This window comes from Microchirus variegatus (genome assembly GCF_963457635.1).
Source record: "Microchirus variegatus genome assembly, chromosome: 5".
Classification (NCBI taxonomy): domain Eukaryota; kingdom Metazoa; phylum Chordata; class Actinopteri; order Pleuronectiformes; family Soleidae; genus Microchirus; species Microchirus variegatus.
The window spans coordinates 36,541,455-36,565,525 of record NC_139806.1 but is presented as its reverse complement, the minus strand read 5'-3'; the positions used below and the strand labels follow the sequence as shown (position 1 = coordinate 36,565,525).

The following is a 24,071-nucleotide window of genomic DNA, read 5'->3' as shown; positions in this document are numbered from 1 at the left end:
CGCTCGTGAAACACCTCCACAACGGACGTTATTCTTCTTCTGTGGTTCAATGTACGCAACCGGATGTGCCCGGACTAGTGCCCGGAGCAGGAGGATCTGCTGTTCAGGAGAACCACTGTTTACGTAACCGGACCAGGTTTTTTCAGAGATCTCGCTGAGCCTGAGATTACAATAAAACACAGCGTTCTCAGCAGTGGCTGAAATGTTTGTTTAGAACCTTCAGGGCTTCATAAACAAGGTAATGACGCAGATACACACTAAAAAACAGGGTTAATAGGAACTTCTGGTCTAGGTCCGCTTTAAAACTAATTTATGTTTCAAGTGCAACTTAAGGAAACAGCTATATCATTTTGGTTAGTATTAATTATCCTAAAATATATCATTAACATTACTTCACTGTTTTGTAATATAGAGTCTAATTGTGTTTCATTCTTTGCTTTGACACCATATGCTGCAGATGTACAATCATAAAGCTGGTATTTTTCCCCTGAAATAGGTAAAGGAAGTGAGGAGGAGTCGTGTTAGAAGCCAAATGAAAACCACCCAGCAACGTGAGCCTCTATTTTCTATTAGGGAAAGAAAAACAATGACCGTTTCAATATTTGTCTCACATCTAAAATGTGCAGATCTCCTTCTTCTGAAAAAAAAGTGAAATAAAAACATATATGGTGCAACACCGCTAACGGTTTCCTCCATTTTGGACTCTGACTCTCTGTTTCCTCATCAGTGTCGGGACGTCTTACTGTTGGTCAACGCTGCAAATGTGTCAAAAACACGGATAAATGTACCCACATGAGAATCCTCTCTCTCACCTGTGTTTACCGTCTCTCTTCTCTGTGTCATTGTGTTGAATCATGACACAAAAGGGCCAAAAATACATATATATACGTCAAAAAAACAAAAACACAGGGCTGATTGTTTTCTACATCACACACTGTCCACACACATCCTCTGTCTGGATGACATCTTGTGTGTGTGTGTGTGTGTGTATCACCAGTGCATCAAATCAGCAGGTTACAAAAAGGGTGTTTATCAAGGGAGCGATGAGCCAATCAGAGGCCGTGTTTCATACCCTGAGAACGTCACATCCTTTGGTTTGTTTCCTCTTGAAAGAGTCATTCACGACAGTCTTGTGCTCTCAGGACGTCATGAGATCTTCTGGTTGGTCCAGGTTTGAATGTTTCAACTCGACTTCCCTTTTTATTAATCCTCCTCATTCATCCGTAGCTGCAGTCTTTGACTTTGTGAAGGCACGTCAGGCTAAAGAGTTTTCAAAGGTTATGATGGTCCAATTCAGGCGATGTTCACTTGAGACGATGTTCATCAACCACCACAAACAGAAATGTGTGTCTTTGTTGATGTTCATTATCTGTCAGCAAGTTTGTCTCATTCCAATGCTGCACTGTCACAATGTGAACTCCACCTTATAGTTAGAGACAGGAAGTCGTGCATAGAGGTGAATGTTTGGGGGTTAGGAAAAACTCTCTCGGTTATTGCTTTTAGGAACATAGTCCCAGCTGTGTCTGCGTAACTCCTCCTCCTTCTTCTTAAACTCCCTCTTGAAGAAACCAGCCTGAGAAACAGAAACATCATCGTCATCAGGATTCATTAGTTCAACACATACAGTGAGAAACTGCAGTTCATGCTATTGTACTACAGCGTACTGATGTTTTTAAAGCTCCACTGTGAAACTTTTATCGCCCCCCTGTGGTTGTCTGAGTAATTACCAAAACAGACTTGATGGTCTTTGACCGAGTCCCCTGCACCTACCCACTCTCATACACTGTATACACACACATGCACACAGTGAGAGGCAGGAAGAAGGAAGTAATGTTGTTTCTACAGTACTTTGATCATTTATGTGTATATCAAGACTACGTCTAGGAAACTCAACTGGAGCTGCGTGGTGAGGGAAACAGCAGCAGTTGTTTTTGCAGGCATGTGGGCAGGCAGCTGCTGAACATCCCGGCTTATTTTTTAGCAAACTTCTGATTCCACTTCCTGGTGCTTTAGCTGTATATTTCAAGTGTATGACGCTATCTAACTTTACTTGCTGTGTGAAACACAGAGTTCCGTGGTGCTGATAGGCTTAATCAGCATTGTATGAACTAATTTGACAATGAGACATTGGATTATCTTTAAATGTTACACACCACAGCTTTAAGTACAATTATATTAGGATGTATTTTGGTTTATTTCTAATATTGTGGTTTATCTGGGCAGTATATTATTGTAACAGCACAGACACACTGAAGTGTATCATTATTATTATTATCATGACATACTGTTCTTCTATCCATAATTGCACTACATCAGTATTATGTTATATTCATCCTTATGATAGACAGACTGACGTACCTTCCACAGACACCAGATGAGAGCTGCCAAAATCAACAGACCCAAAACCAAACTGACGACGATGATGAAAACCTTCACTGCCATTGAGGGTTTCTGGGTAAAAAGAGCTTCAACCACCACCTACAAATAGAACACACAATAGATATGATTAATATAAGTAAATAGAGAAATAAACAGCAGATTGTGGCAACTTTGTTAACATTTAACACAGGGTATGTGCAGGTTTCAGTCAAATGTAAGACTTTTTAAAGTAAAACGGAACTTAAGGGACAGGAAATGACATCAGCCACAGAGGCTACTGGGAGCTAACAGCAGTTAGCATTTGGAAAAGTGATCATTTTCAGGCTCTAGCAGGAACATTGCCGTCATATATAACATGTATCCACTGGACAGATAAATCCTCTGAGGCTGGAAGTTTGTGTAGAACTCTGTGCTGCACTGTGGAGCCAAGAATAGAACTTAACTCCGGTTTTCTGATACCGGTGCCCTCGCCTGCACTCTCGCGTTTTATAGGGACAAAGCAGAGCTCCGTAAGACAACAATTCCAGGAATTTAGCGCATTGTGACGTCTCAATGAGCGCGGAAGTCAACATTGTGTGTTTTATCTCTTGTACTTAGACTGAGGAGGACCACAAAAACAAGAGTGAGTCATTTTTTTTCACACTTTGCCAACTGATAGACCTCCAGAGTCCCAAATATAAGGATTTAAATGGTTAAAAAGTTGATTTTGCATAATATGGGACAATTTTATGCCACCTTGAATTGAATTTAAGCCCGAAAAACACAGGACGCGCGTACACCCTGTAACAGCTGCATCTCCCATGAGGTTTTTATTGTGCATTCATTCTGTGTGCTGTAGCTGCTGAGTGCTAAAGATGGTGGTGGAAGTAGTAGACTACACATATGTGTTTTTTAACCTAAAAGTCAAGTATGCATGTCAGGAAACGGGGGGGGGGGGGGTTGGGACGCAGGTGTGGACCCAGGGGTGTCTCAAAGTTATCCCAGAGGTATAGCGATAGATTGGAAAGGGGAAAAAAAACAATGAAACTGTATAGAACCACTACAGGCTTCCTTAATGAAATAAAGTGAATAATAATAAATAAAATGATTGACTAAACCGCTGCCAAGCAGCTGACTCAAAACCAGAATTGTCCAGGAGACCCAGAAAACACCCAACGAAAGGCAAAGTCTGCCCAGGAGACCTTTGATAACCCAAAAGGCTGAAGTCACAACAAACTCTCCAGCAACACAATAATTATGTACTGGGAAACAGACAATTGATATCAAACACACACAAAGTTCTAAGGTGGTGTTTATAGAGACACCAACAAGTTAAGAAGCCACAGAGAGAAGCTCTCACTCCCTCTGAAGGTGAGACAATGAGAGCACGAACACTGGAGACTCAGAGTATATGAACACTCTCCACACCTGAGCTTAATCAACAACAATCAGTGTCACACACACCTGACTGCAGTGAGTTGATTCTCCCACCACTCTCTCTAACAGAATGCCTTGACAATGTAACATTACGTAGGGTTTATTGCTATAAATATAATATACTACTTCTAAGTGTTTGTATAAGGGGAGTGTCCACATGGTTACGTTTTCATATAGACAACGAATATTGGAAATATACGAATAATACTTTGCAAAAACAAAGCCAACCCCTTCTCTCTCTCTTGCACCCGCATTCACTGTGTGTATCTTCAACGCTGCCGTCATCATACTGAGTAACTAAAGTAACTCAAGTCAGTCTGAAAAGACGTCCTAGATTAAAACACGTCTTGTCCTCAGCAATTTCAGACATGCAAGTGTTGAAGATTAACAGTGAAAATGAATCTTCAAATGAGGGGAAATAACGAAACCTATTTTCACAGATACTATTTTTGCTTGAATGAACAGATGAGTGATTGTTCTGCACAGTCAGCTGCACATCTACAGTCTGTGACTGTGTTGTCTGTGTGTTCACTGTGTTTCTCTCTCTTTCTCTCTGTGTGAAATACAGTTAGAGAAGCTCACTTTTGAGGCTTTTTCCTTCTCAGAAAGTAGACACTAGTATAGTCTGTTTACTTCATGATAACTTTTAGTTTATTTCTTTACTTCCCGTTCTTTCCACTGGCTTGGTTCATTCTGTCTCCTTCTCTGTGATTATATACATTATAATGTGTATAACCTTGTTATAGGACTTTCATAGGTACTACAGTGTTATGTGGGGTTTCGTGCAGATAGAAACATTTCATAAAACATTGCCATGTTTCTTTATACACTTGATCTTAAAGAATGTAATAATATCAATTAGAAGTAAAACTCCTGAATTTAAAACCCTACTTCTACATTAAGTGTAAAACTTTAAGTAAGAATAAATGTACGAATTCTGCTGAAGACGTGTTACTATGTTACTATATCTCAATTATTATTAAATATGTCTTTCTGAAATGAATAATATTGACATTTGTATGACTGATTTCACAAAGAGAAATCATTTCCAGATGAAGCTTTGATGAGAAGAGATTGATCAGATCAGACAACAGTGTGACAGCGAGGATTAACTTGTTCCAGATGTGTTTCAGTCAGACACGACAGTGTTGCACTGAGCTGTGAATCCTGTGTTGTGATTGGATGCAGTGTGTTTTACCTGTGCTGTGATTGGCTGCAGTGTGTTTTACCTGTGCTGTGATTGGCTGCAGTGTGTTTTACCTGTGCTGTAGGGTGTTTCTGGATGAGGACTGTATGAGGATCTTCTCTGGGAGACAACAGCCTCGCTGTGCCCTCCAACATCATGATACTGTGACGACCCTGAGACACAGGTCACAGTAAGATAAGACTTTATTGATGCCTGAACATACTTCTGGTCATTGACTGCAGCTAAATGTCTGTGTGCACACACATGCACGTATGCTGGTGTTTTACCGGAGCTTGCAGTAGTACAGCAGGGTTCAGTTTGACCTCCAGTTGGATGGTGGCGTCTTTTCCTGCTTCCAGGTTGCCGAGACGACACACCAGCCTCTCACACACGTTATCACCACGGCCACAAAACTACACATAGACACACACATTGGAAAGGATTAACATTGGTAGACACATTACACACTAGCATTCAGAAGGACAGGGTTGGTCACCCCTACTATTATGTTATAAAACATGAATCCAAAATTTGACTTAAGACTAGATATGTTTTGTGGGGGATCACACTCCTCAGCCTCCCGGGAAAAGTCTATTCCAGGGTACTGGAGAGGAGAAGTCGAACCTCGGATTCAAGAGGAACAATGCGGTTTTCGTCCTGGCCGTGGAACACTGGACCAGCTCTATACCCTTCGCAGGGTTCTCGAGGGTTCATGGTTTCATGGTTTGCTCAACCAGTCCACATGTGTTTTGTGAAGATCCTCTCCAGAAGGCTTTCGACCGTGTCCCTCATGGTATTCTGTGGGGGGGGCTCCGGGAGTATGGGGTCGGGGGCCCTTTGTTAAGGGCCGTGCAATCCCTGTACAACCGGAGCAGGAGCTTGGTTCGCATTGCCGTCAGTAAGTCAGACTTGTTCCCAGTGCATGTTGGACTCCGGCAGGGTTGCCCTTTGTCACCGGTTCTGTTCATTATTTTTATGGACAGAATATCTAGGTGCAGCCAGGGGGCCGGAGTGGGTCTGGTTCGGGAGCAACTGGATTTCATCTCTGCTCTTTGCAGATGATGTGGTCTTGATGGCTCCTACGAACCAGGAACTCCAGGGTGCGCTGGGGCGGTTTGCAGCCGAGTGTGAAGCGGCGGGGATGAGAATCAGCACCTCTAAGTCCGAGGCCACGGTTCTCGACCGGAAAAAGGTGGCTTGTCTCCCTCCGGGTCAGTGGAGAGATCCTGCCTCAGGTGGAGGAGTTTAAGTATCTTGGGGTCTTGTTCACGAGTGAGGGAAGGATGGAGCGTGAGATTGACAGGCGGATCGGTGCAGTGGCCGCAGTAATGCGGTCGTTGTATCGGTCCGTTGTGGTGAAGAAGGAGCTGAGCCGAAAGGCAAAGCTCTCGATTTACCGGTCAATCTACGTTCCTACCCTCACCTATGGTCATGAATTTTGGGTTATGACCGAAAGAACAAGATCCTGGAAACAAGCGGCTGAAATGAGTTTTCTCCGCAGGGTGGCAGAGCGCTCCCTTAGAGATAGGGTGAGGAGCTCTGTCACCCGGGAGGAGCTCGGAGTAGAGCCGCTGCTCCTCCACATCGAGAGGAGCCAGCTGAGGTGGCTCGGGCATCTGTATCGGATGCCCCCTGGACGCCTCCCTCGGGAGGTGTTCCGGGCATGTCCCACCGGGAGGAGACCCAGAGGAAGACCCAGGACACGCTGGAGTGACTACGTCACTCTGCTGGCCTGGGAACGCCTTGGGGTCCCCCCGGAAGAGCTGGAGGAAGTGTCCTGCGAGAGGGAAGTCTGGGCGTCCCTTCTCAGACTGCTGCCCCCGAGACCCGGCCCCATATAAGCGGAAGAAGATGGATGGATTGATGTTTTAAAAAATTACTATGAAAAGTAACTTGAATGAATCATTAAGCACTTTTGCCGACTGGCTGTGTGTGTGTGTGTGTGTGTGTGTGTGTGTGTGTGCATACCATTCTGCGCGTGGAGGTCGAGGAGAAGAAGAAGATGAGTTGCTTGATGAAAGAGGCTTGAGGGACGTCACAGTCCTCGATGACTGAAACTGTCTTGTCACTGATTGAACACACACCATGAGAGGACTGGAGAGAAAACATGTTCATGTTATATACTCACTTTAAGACGACTGGTGTTTATTACATGTTTACTACTCACGTTTACATCCATTACTGTATCTTCTATTGTCCTTATACTGCTAATTCAACCACTACAGCTACTAACACTGCTACCATTAGCCAATCAACAACAACCACAGCTGAGTGTTGTCTGTATGGAACAAAATATATAACTCAACATGATCAAAAACCCCTTAGTGCCATTAACATTCTTGAAAAATTCTGAGACTTACTTTCTGATTCACATGTTTATTTTCTCGTGTTTAGATTTCAGTTAAAAAAAGCCTTGTAGAATAAAAAGAAAGTAAACATTTCCATATTTTCAAAAAAAATGCATTGGAATGGAGAAGCCAGACATCTGCCAGTGGGTCAGATAAAGAACTATCCATCTATCTGTTCTTCAAAGTTAGTTTAGGTCAAGCTCTTTCACAGCAGCAGTTCCTGCATAAATCTTCAAGGTTTTTGCTGTAAAATTGTTGCATGAAGATGACATAAAAGGTAGTCAGGGGCACAAAAGACTCTTTTCATGGCAGCCATATTGACATGTTTTAGTAATAAAAGCACAGGTGTTCACATTGGCTCTGTTCAGTTCATGTTTTCCTACAGTGACTGGACCAAGGGCCAAATGTCTTGTTGTGACATAATTCCATGTGTCTTGATCTGTAACACTCAGCCATGGTTTTTGCTGGTTGCTTGTCTCGCCTTTACCTCAAGTTCAAACCCTCTTTACCCAAATTCACTGGCTCCACTAACTCATAACATTAGCAGCAAGTGACAAGTGCAAAAACCAGCATTTCAAATGTATCTTCAGAAACCTGTGATTAATATACCACTGACAGGTTTCATACTGTCTGTGATATTTTACTTTGTTTATGACCATTCCTAATGCTACTGCTGCACATACCTGCCAGTGAACCACCTGCAGCAGTCTGTGTCGGTACGGTGAGAGGATCTTTGGTAGAGTGATCTCCACCACAGTATCCAGTGACCGGCTGAGACCAGAGTTTAACACCTGCAGACAAACACAGTAACAGATCTGCTGTGAAACCTGCTAAGTTCATAATAATCAATAATCATAATAACATTTATGTAAAAACTAACCACTTCAAAAAAAAATTGTATTTATTTGTATTTATTTTGTCTTTGGGCTTCTCCCTCTCTAGGGGTCTCCACTGCGAATGACCCGCATATTTGATTTGGCAGAGAATTTTACACCGGATGCACTTCCTGATGCAACCCTCACATTTATCCTTGGGAACGGCACAAGGAGTTCACTGGAAGTTAAATCCCCCTCTCCCCCCTGGAGTCAATTTAGAGTGTCCAATTAACAATGACCACCTTGGGTACCTGCCCACGTCCACTTTACTTAAAATATAATTTCAAATGTTTATTTTTTCACTGCCTACAGCAAACTTGAGTCTGTTTCAGCTCACTCACAGTCTTCTGTCGGCTTTTTCGCAATTATTGCGCTCTGTCAAAAACTCATTGCCGTCTTTTTTCTGAACACACACGAAGAAACATTTGAACCAGACGATTGTTTACCTTATATGTGTAGTTGAATGTTTCAGTGTAGCAGTCGACTGGAGTCAGGTCTTCATCCCCAAACACAAAATAAGTGGGAGTCACAAAGCTGCAAACAGAGACAGACAAACACACAAGTTTATCAGCAGAAATGTGGTTAAGGACTGACTGATAATATGATAATATGAATTTAGAAAGAGTTACAGTAATGTGTGCTGACTCACCCGTGGAAATTGATGTTGACCCCATATTTTAGAGGAAGAAGGAGATTGATGGTATTGTCATGGAGATACTCTACCCTCTCATAGTTATCACTGACAAGAAAACATTAACATGTCATTAACTTGCAACTGTATTATATTTTTTAACTACTAAGATTTGAATCACGTCTCTGCTGAACTGAAGAAAATGACTTTAAAAAGCTCATGTTTGTTAAGATGCTTGTTATCATAAGATGAGAGGAGTGCACATTCTTACCTGCTGGTGTTAATATGAATGTTGATATCACCAGGTGTGCTGTTCTGGTGCACATCCAATAAGAAGTTGATATTCATCTACAACAAACAGGGACAGTCTTTTCAAAAGGTTTACGTTTTCCTTGACATCTGCTTTAATGACAATGGCCACTTACTGCCAAGAGTATAAAACTAAGTTGATTTTATAATGTATGCTTTCACTTGTTGAAATGAATACAAACTAAACTGTTGCTCTGTCTGAATTTGGCAGAACTTTTAACAGTTAAAATAATTGAGACAAAGGAAATATCTCAAATACAGTGGAGGAAATAAGTATTTGATCCTTCACTGATTTTGTAAGATCAACCATTAAAAATGCAAAGAGGAGTGGTTCAAAATTACTTGCCAACAAGTACTAAGTATTGATTTGACAGGGTGTGAAATACTAAGTTCACTCAATGAATTGCAAAATAATTTAAATATTTTGTTTTATGTGATTTTCTGGATTTTCTTTTTGATATTCTGTCTCTCCCTGTTAGAATAAACCTACCATTTAAATCATACACCGTTCATTTCTTTGTTAGTGGATGATCTTACAAAATCAGTGAGGGATCAAATACTTATTTCCTCCACTGTATCTGCTGACAAGACAAAAGCTGAAGAACAGGAAATGTTTTTAGCAAATGTTAACATGTCAGTAGAACAGGACGAACAGTTCCACTGTGTCTTTAGTGTAGCTTCACAGAGTGTGAACAATGGCTGCAGGTGCTAAGTCTTGATATCAAACAGTGTGTGATTAGCTAAAGCTTATTGTACCTCGGCTTTGGCTGGAAGTAGGAGGCTGGTGACACTGCAGTCAACAACCACCATTGTGCTGTTGATTTCCTGTGTGACATCACAGTTGACCATGTTGTCCTGCTGCACACAAAAATACACACATTATATTCATATTATCTTATTGCCGACGCTTCACAAATATTCTAAACCCCTGATGCTTCACATTTATATTTGTTAACTGGGAAGAAATGACTTTTTTGTTGTGAAGCAGTCACTGTTTTTATTGAGTATAGTGGTCACTGCATTAAAAAAAAAACATTAAAAAAAACTGTGTTGGTATTTTTATTCAGCATATAAATCTGTATTGTATGACTTTGTGTGATTATTGTAGTTGTCGATCATTCTACCTATGTTTGGTCCTTCATTTGAAAATGGGCTCTGTCAAGCAAGACTATCAGGCCTGACTGAGTTTGCATGTATACACCAGGAGCTTTGGGGTTAGGGTGGGGACAAGGAAAAATTTATCTGGTCAAACTTCTGACCAGATAAAACTCTTGAAATTGTGTTTGTTTTTCTTATGTTTTTTCACGAGTCTGTCTTTGTCGTCTCGCTTTACTAGCGCAATGTGGCTTCTGCCTCCGTTTGTCTTGACTTACAACAAATAACTTTTCATGCATTTTAAATGCAAATAAATGACTAACCCTTTAAATAATTCATCCAAGTAGTTTATGCTTTTGGTGACATTTGTTTGTCTTTTTGTGAGCAGCACAAAATGTAAACAAAGGATTTGGAAGGAATTTTCGGGGGATTAAGTTTGAGGCCCAAGGAAAAAATGATCAAATTTCAATGGTGATGCAGGTGAAGGAAGCCAGATGTTTTTGTGCTCTTTGACTGCATTCTCAATTTAAAATACTGATTGATTGTCTGAATGTAAACAGATGCGGTAGCTGTTTACTTGGTGTTTGTATAATACCACAGTGTTTACCCTGGTATAAAACCATACTTTCACCAGAGGTGTCAATAAATCAGCCACAAGTGATTTACTAAAATGAACTTAAAATGAACCAGTCCAATTCCTTCAGCTGACCAGATAGACTTCAGGTAAACTCACATTCTGTAGTACTTTAACATAGTGGATGTTATCTGGGAAATGCAGCGTCAGTCGTGGTAGAAAGGCATCGTCTCCAGAGTTCACCATTGAGGTTTTCAACATGATGGTCTGTCCAGAGCCCAGTGCAAAGTACTTCTGCTGACTGAGGACAGAACAACAACAGTGATGTTCACTCACAACCAACATTAAAATACAGCTTCTAACAAAATACATGTCATGGCTGGGTTATAAAAAAATAAATTCCTCACTTTGTGCAGAGACATTTTCCATTTAAGTAAATGAGACAGAAATGTTTACAACCAGTCATATGGCAGTGTTTTTAAAAAACACACAATAACAGCATGATTCTGTCTAAGTCCAAGATAAAAGCACTAAATAAGCACAGCAGCTAATTAACACCATGTGTGAGCTCAAGTGAGGGCAAAAAGCTTCACATCGTGTGTCATTTACATTTCTAACTTTCAATAAAAAAACAACACAAGAGAAGTCACCCTATCTATGGTTTATGTGTGACTTGAATTAATAAAAAATAAAAAAATAAACAAATAAAAGCAATCCTGTTTCAAACTACTTCTGTCTGAGAAGTTATTTGACATTGACATAAATCTCCCTTCTTTGTCTGTGTGCATGTGTGTGCATGTGTGTGCACGTGTGTGCACGTGTGTGCGTGTGTGTGCATGTGTGTGCATGTGTGTCTTACTGTGGCAGCACTAGTTGAGCCGACAGCTGCATGTTGGTCGAACAGTTCACCAAAGAACAGGCTCTTGCAAAGTGAGTCTGACGGAGAAAAAGAGCAAAAACAGTTCAATCTTTTACACCAATACTGGTTATAATTATGAACAGAGAATAAACTACTCATTGTGTCAAACGTTGGTGACTTTACAGAAGTGTCTCTCTCTAACTCTAGCTATAAGTTCCAGCATTTTAACTCTTCCTGCTCTGTTTTCATGAGTCAGTGGGACGTGACGTGAACACAGGACGAGTTGACTAATGAGGGTTAATGTGCTGCAGCTGTAAACACATGTGGATGAAGCAGGAAGTGTTTATCGTTGTCTGTGGAGGAGCTCACATCAGATTGGCTGTTTCCTTCCCTTGAAATAAGGTAATTGAGGTAATGAACAGCCTTCAGTTTCAGATTTTAGGTTCTGAAAAAAAATAACGCTGTTGAGCGATAAGGTTAGAGCGCATTATGATAGTGTCATTCAATTAGCAAATAGCAGGACTCTAATAATACGTAGTTGCAGAGACGTCCTTGTTCATGACACAAGAATACGGCTGAGGGAAATCAAGCCTTGGGAAATCAAGCTTACTTGTCAAAATGTTGGTATTGGGGTAATAACTGAGGATTTAGGGGAATGTATTAAAAAAGTAATCACTTCATGCATATATCACCAGCTGGTACCTGGTTGGAGATGCTGTCCTGGTGTCCTGTGCTCTGCTGCAGAATGGGTTTTAACGGTGGGAAGGTTTTGGAAGCAGTTCTGTGGCTGTTTGTTTCTCTGAGACTGTAGAATACTTCAAACTTGACTGGAGTAAAAATGTCCCTCACGTCTTTCTGTGTGAGGGGAAGAAATAAATGAAATAGTACATAGTTATCGACCACTAACATGTTATTTGTCACTGTTTGTTTTTGTTGTGTACTGTATGGTTAAATGTGATACCCTTTGGTACGCCACGTGAGTTGTACAGGTGAGTTGGCCATGTCGTGCCCTCACATGACCCCTCGTGCTATTGGACGACCCGTTTCCATGGAAATAGAAACGATGAGGGAAGGACGGTTTGTGGAGCAGGTCAGAAGTTAGATTATACTGAAGATCTGTAGAGGGGAGGAGAAGAACAGCTGCAGATATCAGCAGATAAATCATACTATTCTTTGTACAATAAAATTATACCTGAACATTAATTAGACCGGAATAGTATGTGGATTAAAACCATAGTGCACACTATATTTAAAGATTTTGTCTGGCAATAATCATCATAGTACAAGATTTTTCAAACATAGTACTTGATAAATAATGTAAGCTGATCAGCTAAACATCATCATAAAAAACATATTTATTTATGAGCGGCACATTTGATAAATGGTTTATAACATTTATATGACCATCTAATAAACTTTTCTAGCATATAGGGATAATACTAAAATAGTTTGTATGACTTATAGTCTTAAACATGTTTTGGATCAGCTGTTCAGTACCTATAGCTCCTCTGAACTGTCTGGACCTGACACTGAAACAGACGGTGACGTTGAAGCAGACAGTTGGAGTCTTGTGGTCAGGACACAACATAGTCTGCTGATCAATCTGCTCAGGCAGAGCCAGAGAAGCCTTCACCTGGATCACTGGACGGGTCCTATAAAACAGGACACATTGAGTTAATCTGTATGATTCATTCATATGAGTCATATGAGTCACTTTTGACAATTGTCCTGTTGGGATTTAAAACAGTGTATAGATTTTATTATAAACACATGTGAATCTCCTCATAAGTTAAACAGACTGACATCATCTTATTGGAGTCAACTATTTCCAAGTCAGCTAAATTACATTTTCTCTGCATCAGGACTGCCCAAAGAGGGGCATGTGGGCCAAAGTTGTCCTACCAGACATGTGGAAATAAAATGTATACAATAAAAACAAAAAAAAATATATATAATATCATTGTTTGTGAAAGAAATGCTACTTAAAACACACTTGAAACACTGTGTGGGAGGTCAGCTATCACACTAGAGGCCACTGATATTGATCGTTTAGTTTTAAGGCAGAAAATAATTAGTGGATTCCTGTGTGTACTTCAGGCTCTGATTATTAAAAACTGAGATATCTGCTCTGTCATATAACAGAGGCACCTGACAAAAATCCCAGTATGTTTGTTTACTTTTGCCCCACAGCCAACAGTTGAGCTTAACTTCTGTCTCACCAATAAAACAGATCGTGCACCTCTGCTCTACATTTCTACATCCTGTCTAAACATAGAATTTCAGTGTGGTTTTACCTGAGAACCACAGCAGCATCTGAAAGGAACGCACCAACCGCCACATCTGCAGAGGCAGAGAGAATTTAATTAAAGTTAAACCAGATCTAATCTACACATACATACATACACGTGTAACATGCAAAGCTTCGTGACAGTAAGGTTTACCCTGGTAGCCATTATCATCAACGTCAATGCCAGAGCTCAACGACTGGCCAAACATTCTGAGGTCACGACCCAATGTTGATCCAGTAATTCTCTGGAAAACACAAATACAGTATTTTGGAAATTACAGAACAAGCTAAATGTCTAATATAGCAACGAAACATCACCTAATATTACTGCTATTCCTTGTATACATACATACATACATGTACGTTTACACATTTTCAGCATTAGTGTTTGTACCTGAGATGGAGTTGGTGAGATTCCCTCCTTCCTGCCATTATAGATGTACACTGCTCCTTTTAGGTCGTCTTCTTGTGGGGCACCAACTGCCACATCTAGAAACACAAACAAAAGTTAATAATATTACCATTTGTGTCTGTCATTAACCCTAACCCTGGATTTCCACTGGACGCGGAACGGCCGCGGAACGGCAGCGGCGCAGTCGCCGTTGCAAATCGCTTCCATTCTAATCAATGAGAGCATTTCCACCAGACGCGCTGCAGCGCGTCTCAGCAGCGGCCGAGAAGCGGCTCGCCGCGCCGCATCGCTAACGATAGGAATCAGTTCTATTTTTTCCGTTGCCGCTGCTGAACCACGTAAATTTAAACGAAGCAGATCGCACCAGACAGGAAAAGCGACACAGAATCAAAGTAAAACATTTCCGCCCGCCTTTCAAAATAAAACATAATACGCAGGTCGTATAGCCTGTCACATCAACATTACGCTACCAGGTCAACAGTCAATTAATCAGAGCGTCTCTGAGAGTCATAATGTACGACGAGAGACTGATTGTTGAAGTGGAGAAACATAAAATCATTTCTGACACCAGATCAACAGTTCTTCCACGTCGGAGAATGAAAGAAGCTGTGTTATTGTTGTTTACTTTATACACACAGTCTATCGCTGGATCTCGCAAACTCGCGTCCGTTCGAGATTATTGCGCGATCTTCCGTGAATACCGCCGGCTCCCAAGGCTCCGCGCTGCTGCCGTAACGCGCCGGTGGGGATTGAAGCCGGGCAGAGGACGAAGCAGAACCGCGCCGAGGCCGTTCCGCGGCCATTCCGCGTCCAGTGGAAATCCAGGGTAACGCTCTGACTAAAACTTCTCTTCTTTGATAAACATGAAACATTGAAAGAATGGACTCTGGTCATGTAGAAACATGTTGAGTAGGATGGAAGTGCTCAGTATTAGGATATAAACATGGGAAAACACCAGAATGGTCATTTAATATTTGACCTGATTCCTCTGAAGAGATGTGTTTTTTACAGATAGTGAGCTATTGGAACACACACATGTGGCGGCACACACACACACACACACAGTCTTTTATCGAAGTGTGTCAGATTAGAAGGCATGGGGCAGGGTTCAGTTAGAGAGCAGCAAGACTTTGTCATTACCGTTTTAATGAACTTAATAACACACTCCGCCCCTCACACCACACACCACACACACAGATGCTGAGGGGTCTGTTTATGTGTGAGGGTGTTGTGTTAACGTCACACTCGTGTCTGTAAGTTATCGCAAAGTGGCAGCTACTGTTAATGCTGGGTGGGTTTTTACTCCCTCAGCTAAACATTTCTGGTGTATTCTGGTTAGTGCCATAGCAGACATGCTAAGTGTTGAGGCCGGGTCACAGTTGACACAACTAAGATTTGAAGTTTCAGAAGTTTGTCACATGCACTTGGGAGAGAAATGGGATTGAAACCTCGAGGTTAAAATGTGTGCAAAGTAACAGACTTAAGATAAAACAGTGGAAGTAAAAATATAATAGATACAGAAGAAAGAAGGAGAAACACATTCCACGTTCTGCGTCTTGCATTTCCACATGTACTATGTTGCACATGTGTGGGTACCAGCAGACTTCCTCATAAAAGCTCAAGCAAGTTTCCATGGTTACTATTTTCTTCATTCTTTTGTAGGGGCCACACACACACCAACACAGAAACAAGCACATGACAACATTTCCTGTCACCTGGACACGAGCCAACAAATGCGGATGCAGAAACTATGACCCTTACAGTTTTAGTCGTATTTTCCTATTGACAGTTGTTTCATAAGTTGTAGCACTTTGAGTATTTGAAATGGTTTCACCCCAAAAAAATTATCAATAGTAGAAAAAAGAAAATGCGAATGTGCAGGTGTGATTGTTACCATGGTAACCGTCATCATCCAGGTCTCCCAGGTCAGCGATGGTCTCTCCAAAGCGTGCGGCATAGGCGTTGCTGCCAGTCAGCTGAAACTCCGCCTCCGACAGATTTGCCTATATAAAGACATAAATAACTAAAGGTTATCGGGGTGATGAGCAGATGGTTTTTAGTTTGTTTCACCTTTTTACAGCAAACTTGACAATGAACTGCTTATTCATCATTTAACTTAAGACCATCATGTTCCCACAGCACTGATGTGGTCACATGAAGACATTTCTGCTTCATTTCTGAGTATTTTAAAATTGTGACAATGTTTTACTACTTCAACACAGTCATCATTATTCTCCACTCTCTGAAATGGCAATTCCTATTCCATAATATATAATGATTTACTCACCTGCCCCTGGTTAATGTACACATGGACTCTTCCTTCCTCCCTGGCGGCACCTGTTGACAATGGAGCCCCAACCAGCAAATCTGACAAGCCATCTGCGTTCAGATCCACCACACAAACACTGGAGCCAAAATAGGATCCCAGCTACATACACAGACAGACACACACACACACATAAACACATTAAGTGCAAAGCAGTCCAATGTCTGAATGGAGGATGCTAACGCTAAGTAGCTACTAACCTCTTTTCCAGAGACTTCAGAAAGGACTCGCAAGTAATTGCTATCGATGGTGAAGATGAAGACCTGCGTATCATCAGGACACACAGAAACTGCACTCATTACAAGATACCAAACACAAGATACCAAAAGAAACATCAACTTTTCCCATGAACATCAACAGGAAGTGAACTGTTTATTTTAGTGAATATATAACTCATGAGTCAGAAACAGTTAATGAACACAGACACACAAATAAACAGGTCCTACTTTTCCTCTCTGGTTGTATTGTGGAGCTCCACCCACCACCTCCACTGTCGCAGGACTCAGGAAGTTACCAGCTCCAACAGAGTAACCTGAACAGCAACAGTACACTGTGTTTTAACATGTGCAACATTCTGACATGTGCAGTGGTGGAAAAACAAATAAGTAAATTAATTTACTCAAGATAACTGTCTGACTGGCGTGTGCTGTGACTTGTTGGTTAACGGCTACGGTTTGGGGTTGACATGTAGCTGATATGGTTGTGGCTGAGGTAAGTTTCCAGGAAATGAATCGACATCCTCGCCGTGTGGTGCGTACTCGTGCATGTGAGTGTGTGTCTGTGTGTCTGTGTGTGAGAGAGAGTTGTGGGTAAGTGGGTGTGTGTCTGAACATCACACAAACCCATCTTTCAACACCCAACACACACACACACACACAGACACACACACACAATAACAGTTGGAACCCCGTCATATAAAGAACATCACACCTCTCCCCAACTTGCTGTTACTGTACCAACAACAACTCTACTTTTAGTTGACTGACTGATGTACAGTTTGCAGACATCACCAACATTTTTTAAAGATTTCTAGAAGTGTTCAGGACAGTCAGACATGAGACAGCATCACAGTACATCAGTGTAGCAGGATGAAAAGAAACAGCACAGCTGCAACTGTTTCTATAATTATTCCTCTACATAGTCAGCACTTTAAATTGAAACTGAGATAAGTAACACATGTTCAGTCTCTTTGTTCTCAGTTGTTGTCCTTGCACTGCACCCTCACTCTTTATCATTCAACCAAAAACTCTTCAAGCCAAGTGCTATCAATCGTTCATTATCCAGCAGCACTAAACAAACTACACTAGAATTGTGCATGGACTGACAAAACTTAAAATTTTTTAATTTGCATATCAATGTAAGCATAAATAAAAATGTCAAGGTGCAGTGCACAGCAGCTGAGCTGAGCTGACCTCAACCTTCCGTTCCATGTGTGTCGGAGAACCTATGTAGCCTTCAGTGAGCATCAGTACAAAAAAAAAATGGTGGTCCAAAATAGCAGCCCCTGTTCAAATATATAAATATAAAAGGCTCACTCTTTGGCTGTTGTGCTTCTTCCTATTATGCATCATGTGCCAAATATGGCACCAGACAAATACAAGATGTAGCTAGTACCTAAGTAGCTCCCGAAGCTGACAGCTCCTGCCTCATCATCAAGATACACCGACATTCCTCGACTGGACGTATTGAAGACCAGGACCGAGCCTGTCCAATAAGAAGTCCCTGGAGCCCCCATGATGATCAGATCCTGAGAAAGACAGGCACATTTCAGAGTTGAACTCATACAAACCCCATCGTTTAATGTACACAAATCCCCATAAAAGCTATATTTTGTCTATATTATACTGTATATTTAAGTTGTAGTTTGCTATCTCACACTCTGCCTTGTTCTCTTTTCTAAAATGCTGATATCATCTTATCGACACCATTAAGAGGAACAAGAAAAGAGCACAGAATTCTTGTGTGAACAGCAGCTTAAAAAATAAACAGACTCATTTTAACCAGATTTAACCAGATTTCAAAACAGTGTTGACTGTTTGTCACTGACCTCTGTCAGGAAATTCGAAATGCCAGCCTGACACGAACCATAATCCTCACCGAACTTCCTCTGGTGGTCTACATCAGACAGAGACAAACAGACGTGTGAGAAGGTGAAGGTTAACAAACAAATACGACAGACATCAACAGCTGAACATCTGCTTCTTTCACACAGGTAATAAAAGAAGTGAGATATGCTGTAGGCTTTCCAAAGCTCTACTTGAAACTGCAGAGACAGCTCTTTTCATGCAGCACATGGATGGTGACACATTGTTGTCAAATGTACAAGAACTAAACAAATAGCAGCATTAGGAGGGAGTGACACTGTCACTGTGGCTCATGTGAACCTACAGAGAATTATCAACTCACACTTGACTTTAAACTAGTGTACTTTGCTGATATGCTGCGTTTCAATTGTTCACCCGTTGACCTTCGACTGTTTCTCTCTCACCGCTTCACTGCATTAAGGCCACATTATACTTCTCCGACCGCGTAATGCGTTATCCATCTGCGTCACCACGGAGACGCCTCGAGCCTTTATACTTCTGCGTCGTGGTGACGGATAGGCGCTGCAATTTCCCGCCCGATCAGTAGGGGTCGCTGCGCAAGCTTGTTGTGCTTTTGGCTACAGTGAGCAATGGCGTCCGAGGGAGAAAGACTGTTGTTGTTGAAACAGTGGCCGTTTCTCACTTTTCTGTGTGACGGAACGCAGTTTTAAGATAATTTGAGGCGAGAAATTGGCCATTTAGAGTCTAAACATGTGCTGTGTGTGTTAAGATATGACGTATTTATAGTTTGGCAGCGGCGTTGTCGGCGGTGATCAGCTCCGCCTCTGTGGACACTCGGTGCTCACTGTGAGCCGGCACAGAGCAGCGTTAGCTCGGCCTGTCCTGAGGACCAATCGCAGCTCTTGCCGTCTCCGTTGTCCCTTGACGGAGTGACGGACACTTAAAAAATATTCAGTGCAGCCGGAAACGACGAAGAGACTCTACAACAGGTTCTGCGTCGACGCAGAGGACTCTGCGTAACCTACGCAGAGCACTTTACGCAGGAGTATAAATTGGGCTTAAGCTGATGAACACAGTTGAACATTAAAGTGTGTGCAAATAAAATGCAGATATTCTTCACACATTACACATGTTAGGACAGTGGCTGAGAACTGTGGATTAAAGAATTATGGAGCAAAGACAGACATTTTCTCTCCACTCCTCTGTTAAGAATTTTTTAGGAATGTCCAAAAATATAGCTCGATGACACACTGGAGCTAAAGTTAGCAAAACATCCTGTAACAATATGTTGCTCTATTGCAAACAAGTTAGTCATCTTTCAGCTTTCATATGTAATCGTCCAAGAAAAGTTTAAAAGCCCAATAGCTGATGTGTGTGTGTGTGTGTGTGTGTGTACCTCTGTAGCAGGGGATGATGGACTGGCCGTGCCTCAGGTCGCTGCCATAGCGATAACAGACTCCATTAGGAAGCTTGTTGTTCTGACTGTCTTTCTTGGAGTAGAAGACGTTCTTCCAGCGGTGACCACACGCCTGAACACACACACACACACACACACACACACACAAACAGCATGTGACATGGACTCATTACTGTCAATAACACAATCACAAGTTAGCAGCAGTGTTGCTCTTCCCATGACACAGAGACAATAACTCTTTCTCTATCTCTATATCTCTCTCTGTCAGAGTGTGTGTGTCATGTTTAAATCACTCAATTTAAAGCTCCTTTCAGACATGGAGACCTTTCACATTGCTGTCAACGTCTTTGAGGTGTTCAAACATAACTCTTTGTTAGGCTCCATGATGGTTTAAAAACAAACATCCCATTACTGTTGCAGAACATTGATGAGTTGTAAAGTGCAGTTAGGAAGTGTGGAAACTCTTAACATTACAGAACAGTAACTATATAGTTATGATGACAATGTTGTCAAAGGGGAAGTTAAATTATTGTAGTGCAATCTTATGTCTATGGCAATCACCAAGTATTAGTTTGGGGGTTTATATGCCAAACCTACAACAATGGTTATTATCATTATCAATTCTGATTCAAAACATTTTTTTCATGTGATGGTATTACATAGGTTATATAGATGGGGTCTATATAACCTGGAGATCTCAGTGATTGACTATGGAAGAACTATGCAGAAGAACAGAAGAAACACGGAAATGACAAAAGCAAGTTAACTACTTTCTTGCTCCATAAGCAAAACGTTTCCTTTTGTTCTCCCTTATCAAACTTGAACTTGTGAACGCTGGAGTTTATATGTACCACAAACGAACATGTCTTCCAGTTTCCCCTTTTCACTGATGGATACAGTCAAGAGGCAACTGCTGGTAAGAGAAGTGACAAGCTCTTATTCAGACTTAGAACCTAAGTGCTGGTTTTTCATCAGCTGTTTGGAGTCCAACTTTTTCTCACTCAGCACTGACGTGTCGGTCATTATTCTGTAGCAATGGCCCAGTGTTGTAGGTCCTGGGCTTTACACAGCTATTACAAACTTACTGCTGCTCATCCTGCTTTTACAAAAAAAGGGCTAGCCAACATAAGCTGCCCAAAGCTGACTCTTTTTTATGGTTCCATAGTAATCTGTTAAAGCTCACATAGAGTGGTCCTGTTGCACATAATGTTAGTTATGGAGGTCTACTTACATACATTAACTTTTATGGTAAAAAACCTCCTAGTTGCTGTAAACAAGCCGATAGAAATCCTCTTTTCTGACGCTGTTTCCCAGCCGCGATATTTCAGACTCAACTCTCTCACCCAGAAGACAGAGTCTTGTGATTGGCCAGTACCCGGAAGTGACATATTCAGCACACCCGCTCTCAGAAGCACAGCTCCCCCCTCTGGAACGGTGGATGCACTGCTCCTCATTATCAAAACATTGTTTTAACAGTGTTTAAAAATAGCTTCTTCACGACTCCCCGCCTCAGTCCCTTTGACGACCTTTGACCCAGAGTCAGACCCAGAGTCAGAAGACACTGTCGCTCGTGAAACACCTCCACAACGGACGTTATTCTTGTTCTGCGGTTCAATGTACGCAACCGGATGTGCTCGGACTAGTGCCCAGAACCGGTGTTTACGTAACCGGACCGGGTTTTTTCAGAGATCTCGCTGAGCCCGAGATTACAATAAAACACAGCGTTCTCAGCAGTGACTGAACTGTTTGTTTAGAACCTTCAGGGCTTCATAAAGAAGGTAATGACGCAGATACACACCAAAAAAACATGCACTCAGTCAAAGTCAAACCACAGGCCACCAATTTGCATGTCCATTAGCACCAACGTGATATTACAAACCAGCACGAGTGGCCAAACACACAAATACTTTCGGCACCTTCAGTAGAACACAAATGAGACAACACTTGACAGTGATGTGACAAAAAGGTGCTGCTCCTGATTCCCATGTAGGTAATATCCACAATAATAGCCAAATTAATATCATAAAATCATTCACAATCAACACACTGCTTCATCATGATTAATTATTTTAACCGGTGTATCTTTGAGAATGGTGAATACATGATGTCCATGCTTTTTAGTGTGAAATGTGAAAAAACTAACTTGATAGAGCTCCATGCCTTATTACCAAATACAAATGATATATTACATACTGATAGAATAACTTAGGTTCATATAAAATAAAGAATCTTCCATTTTGCTTTAATAGACATATTTTAACAAAAGGTAATAAGAGCTTAAGGCGTCTCTCTAAAAATGGCTGATATCTGTGAAGCAGATTGTGTATTTTTTTCATTGTGCACTTTCTCTTCCTTGACACTGTCATAAACACGAGTAAACAACCACAGCTCGTCTGCGTCTCTTCCGTTACGCCGATGTGTTTATACATTTCAATGGAGGTGTGTGTGTGTGTGTCTGTGCATGTTTGTGAGAGAAAGAGAGAAGGTGTGTTACCAGGATGTGTCCTCCATTGTCTCCAGGCTGTCTGGACAGACTGACTCCCAACCACTGGTGATCACTTTCTGCTTCACACGTCTTCCCACAGCTCAACACATCTGCACACACAAATGACATTTACACTTTTGTTGCAACCTTTACATTTAAAGGTCCCATATTATACCCTATTAACCCAAGTTAAACTAGGTCCTGATGCCCTAATGAACATGTCTGTGTCATGCTTTAGTCAAAATATCATAAGGATGAAGCACAATAGCAGTTCAATAACTCTGCCAAAACAGCCTTTTTCAGAACGCTCGGTTTTGTGCCTGATCATTTACATGTGAATGAGACCCAGGTAAACACACATCCACTGCTTCCAGGAGAGTGTTGATCTAACTTACTATCCACAGCCATACTGTCACCACTTATCACCTATTGTCATGCAGCGTCGTCACAACCCCCGCTCCATATACCCCATAGTAATGTCCGTTTACCCGTTGTTACTGCGTTTAACCCTAATGCATAGAGTGACGATTTTGGATTCTCACGATCATAAAAACATTATGATGCGGCGCGGTGAGTATGTAAATTCCCATGCTAGAAAAAGACCCTGAACGCACCAGTGTTACTGCGGCTGAAAGTGACGTGTGTGGATCAACAACACGAGGAGAGAACGTGGAAACACGACAGAAAGGCAGCCTTTGGTTGAGAAGAAATGTAGGACAACATCTACATCTTTCTGCAGTGCTTTCAAACGCGTGCTCCTCATATCACTGATCCACACTCACTAACCGCAGGCGTAACTGGTGCGTTCAAGGTGTCGCTCCAGCATAGGAATTTACATACACGATCAACAACAAAGGGCTTGTGAAGCTTGTGAACATTTTTGCATAAATAAAATATATCCACTGGACACACAAATCCTCTGAGGCTGGAAGTTTGTGTAAAACACTGTGCTCCGCTGTGCCGCCACTCTTCCTCCCTCGCCTGCACTCTCGTATTTCACAGGGACAAGGGGGAGCTACGGTGGAGCTGTGAAGTACTCTGTGAAGTACTCTGTGAAGTACTCTGTGAAGTACTCTGTGAAGTACTCTGCCTGGCGGGGTGCCAACATTCACGGTGAAATGTCCGCACTGTCGTCACTTGGTCAGGAGGTGTAAACATCGCGTGTTTTATCGCCTATACTTACACAAAGTGGAACCACTAAAACATGACTGAGTCTTGTTTTTTCACATTTTGGGGACTGGTATGGCCCAATGAGTCCCAAATATAAGTACTAAAAGATTAAAAAGTTGATTTTGCACAATAGGGGACCTTTAAAAGACCATAGAGTGAGGAGTAGACAAACAAGACAATGAACTAAAACACACCTGCTTTGAATTTTGTTGTGGCGCGTTATTAGCATGAAGCATTATGAATCCATTAACTTCAAA

The 24,071-nt window shown here is 41.6% G+C and overlaps 1 protein-coding gene across 1 annotated transcript in view; it reads right to left on the bottom strand.

Annotated features, from left to right (window-relative positions):
* Window positions 1-1,455: 1,455 nt before the first annotated feature.
* itga4 (integrin alpha 4) overlaps window positions 1,456-24,071 on the bottom strand; it is a gene marked incomplete at its 5' end in the record, with an annotated part of 23,144 nt that continues 528 nt past the window's right edge. Inside the window, 27 exons of the mRNA XM_083889755.1 lie at window positions 1,456-1,573; window positions 2,359-2,478; window positions 5,056-5,154; window positions 5,269-5,394; window positions 6,950-7,075; window positions 8,013-8,120; window positions 8,651-8,738; window positions 8,854-8,943; window positions 9,107-9,183; window positions 9,901-10,002; window positions 10,973-11,114; window positions 11,673-11,749; window positions 12,375-12,527; window positions 12,634-12,788; window positions 13,170-13,324; window positions 13,967-14,012; window positions 14,114-14,204; window positions 14,354-14,448; window positions 16,266-16,374; window positions 16,659-16,799; window positions 16,898-16,960; window positions 17,144-17,229; window positions 18,312-18,444; window positions 18,745-18,812; window positions 20,139-20,271; window positions 22,654-22,754; window positions 23,431-23,441. Of these exons, the coding sequence (XP_083745881.1) occupies window positions 1,472-1,573; window positions 2,359-2,478; window positions 5,056-5,154; window positions 5,269-5,394; window positions 6,950-7,075; window positions 8,013-8,120; window positions 8,651-8,738; window positions 8,854-8,943; window positions 9,107-9,183; window positions 9,901-10,002; window positions 10,973-11,114; window positions 11,673-11,749; window positions 12,375-12,527; window positions 12,634-12,788; window positions 13,170-13,324; window positions 13,967-14,012; window positions 14,114-14,204; window positions 14,354-14,448; window positions 16,266-16,374; window positions 16,659-16,799; window positions 16,898-16,960; window positions 17,144-17,229; window positions 18,312-18,444; window positions 18,745-18,812; window positions 20,139-20,271; window positions 22,654-22,754; window positions 23,431-23,441 (2,797 nt within the window). The 3' untranslated portion in view covers window positions 1,456-1,471. The remainder of the gene's footprint in view (window positions 1,574-2,358; window positions 2,479-5,055; window positions 5,155-5,268; window positions 5,395-6,949; window positions 7,076-8,012; window positions 8,121-8,650; window positions 8,739-8,853; window positions 8,944-9,106; window positions 9,184-9,900; window positions 10,003-10,972; window positions 11,115-11,672; window positions 11,750-12,374; window positions 12,528-12,633; window positions 12,789-13,169; window positions 13,325-13,966; window positions 14,013-14,113; window positions 14,205-14,353; window positions 14,449-16,265; window positions 16,375-16,658; window positions 16,800-16,897; window positions 16,961-17,143; window positions 17,230-18,311; window positions 18,445-18,744; window positions 18,813-20,138; window positions 20,272-22,653; window positions 22,755-23,430; window positions 23,442-24,071) is intronic.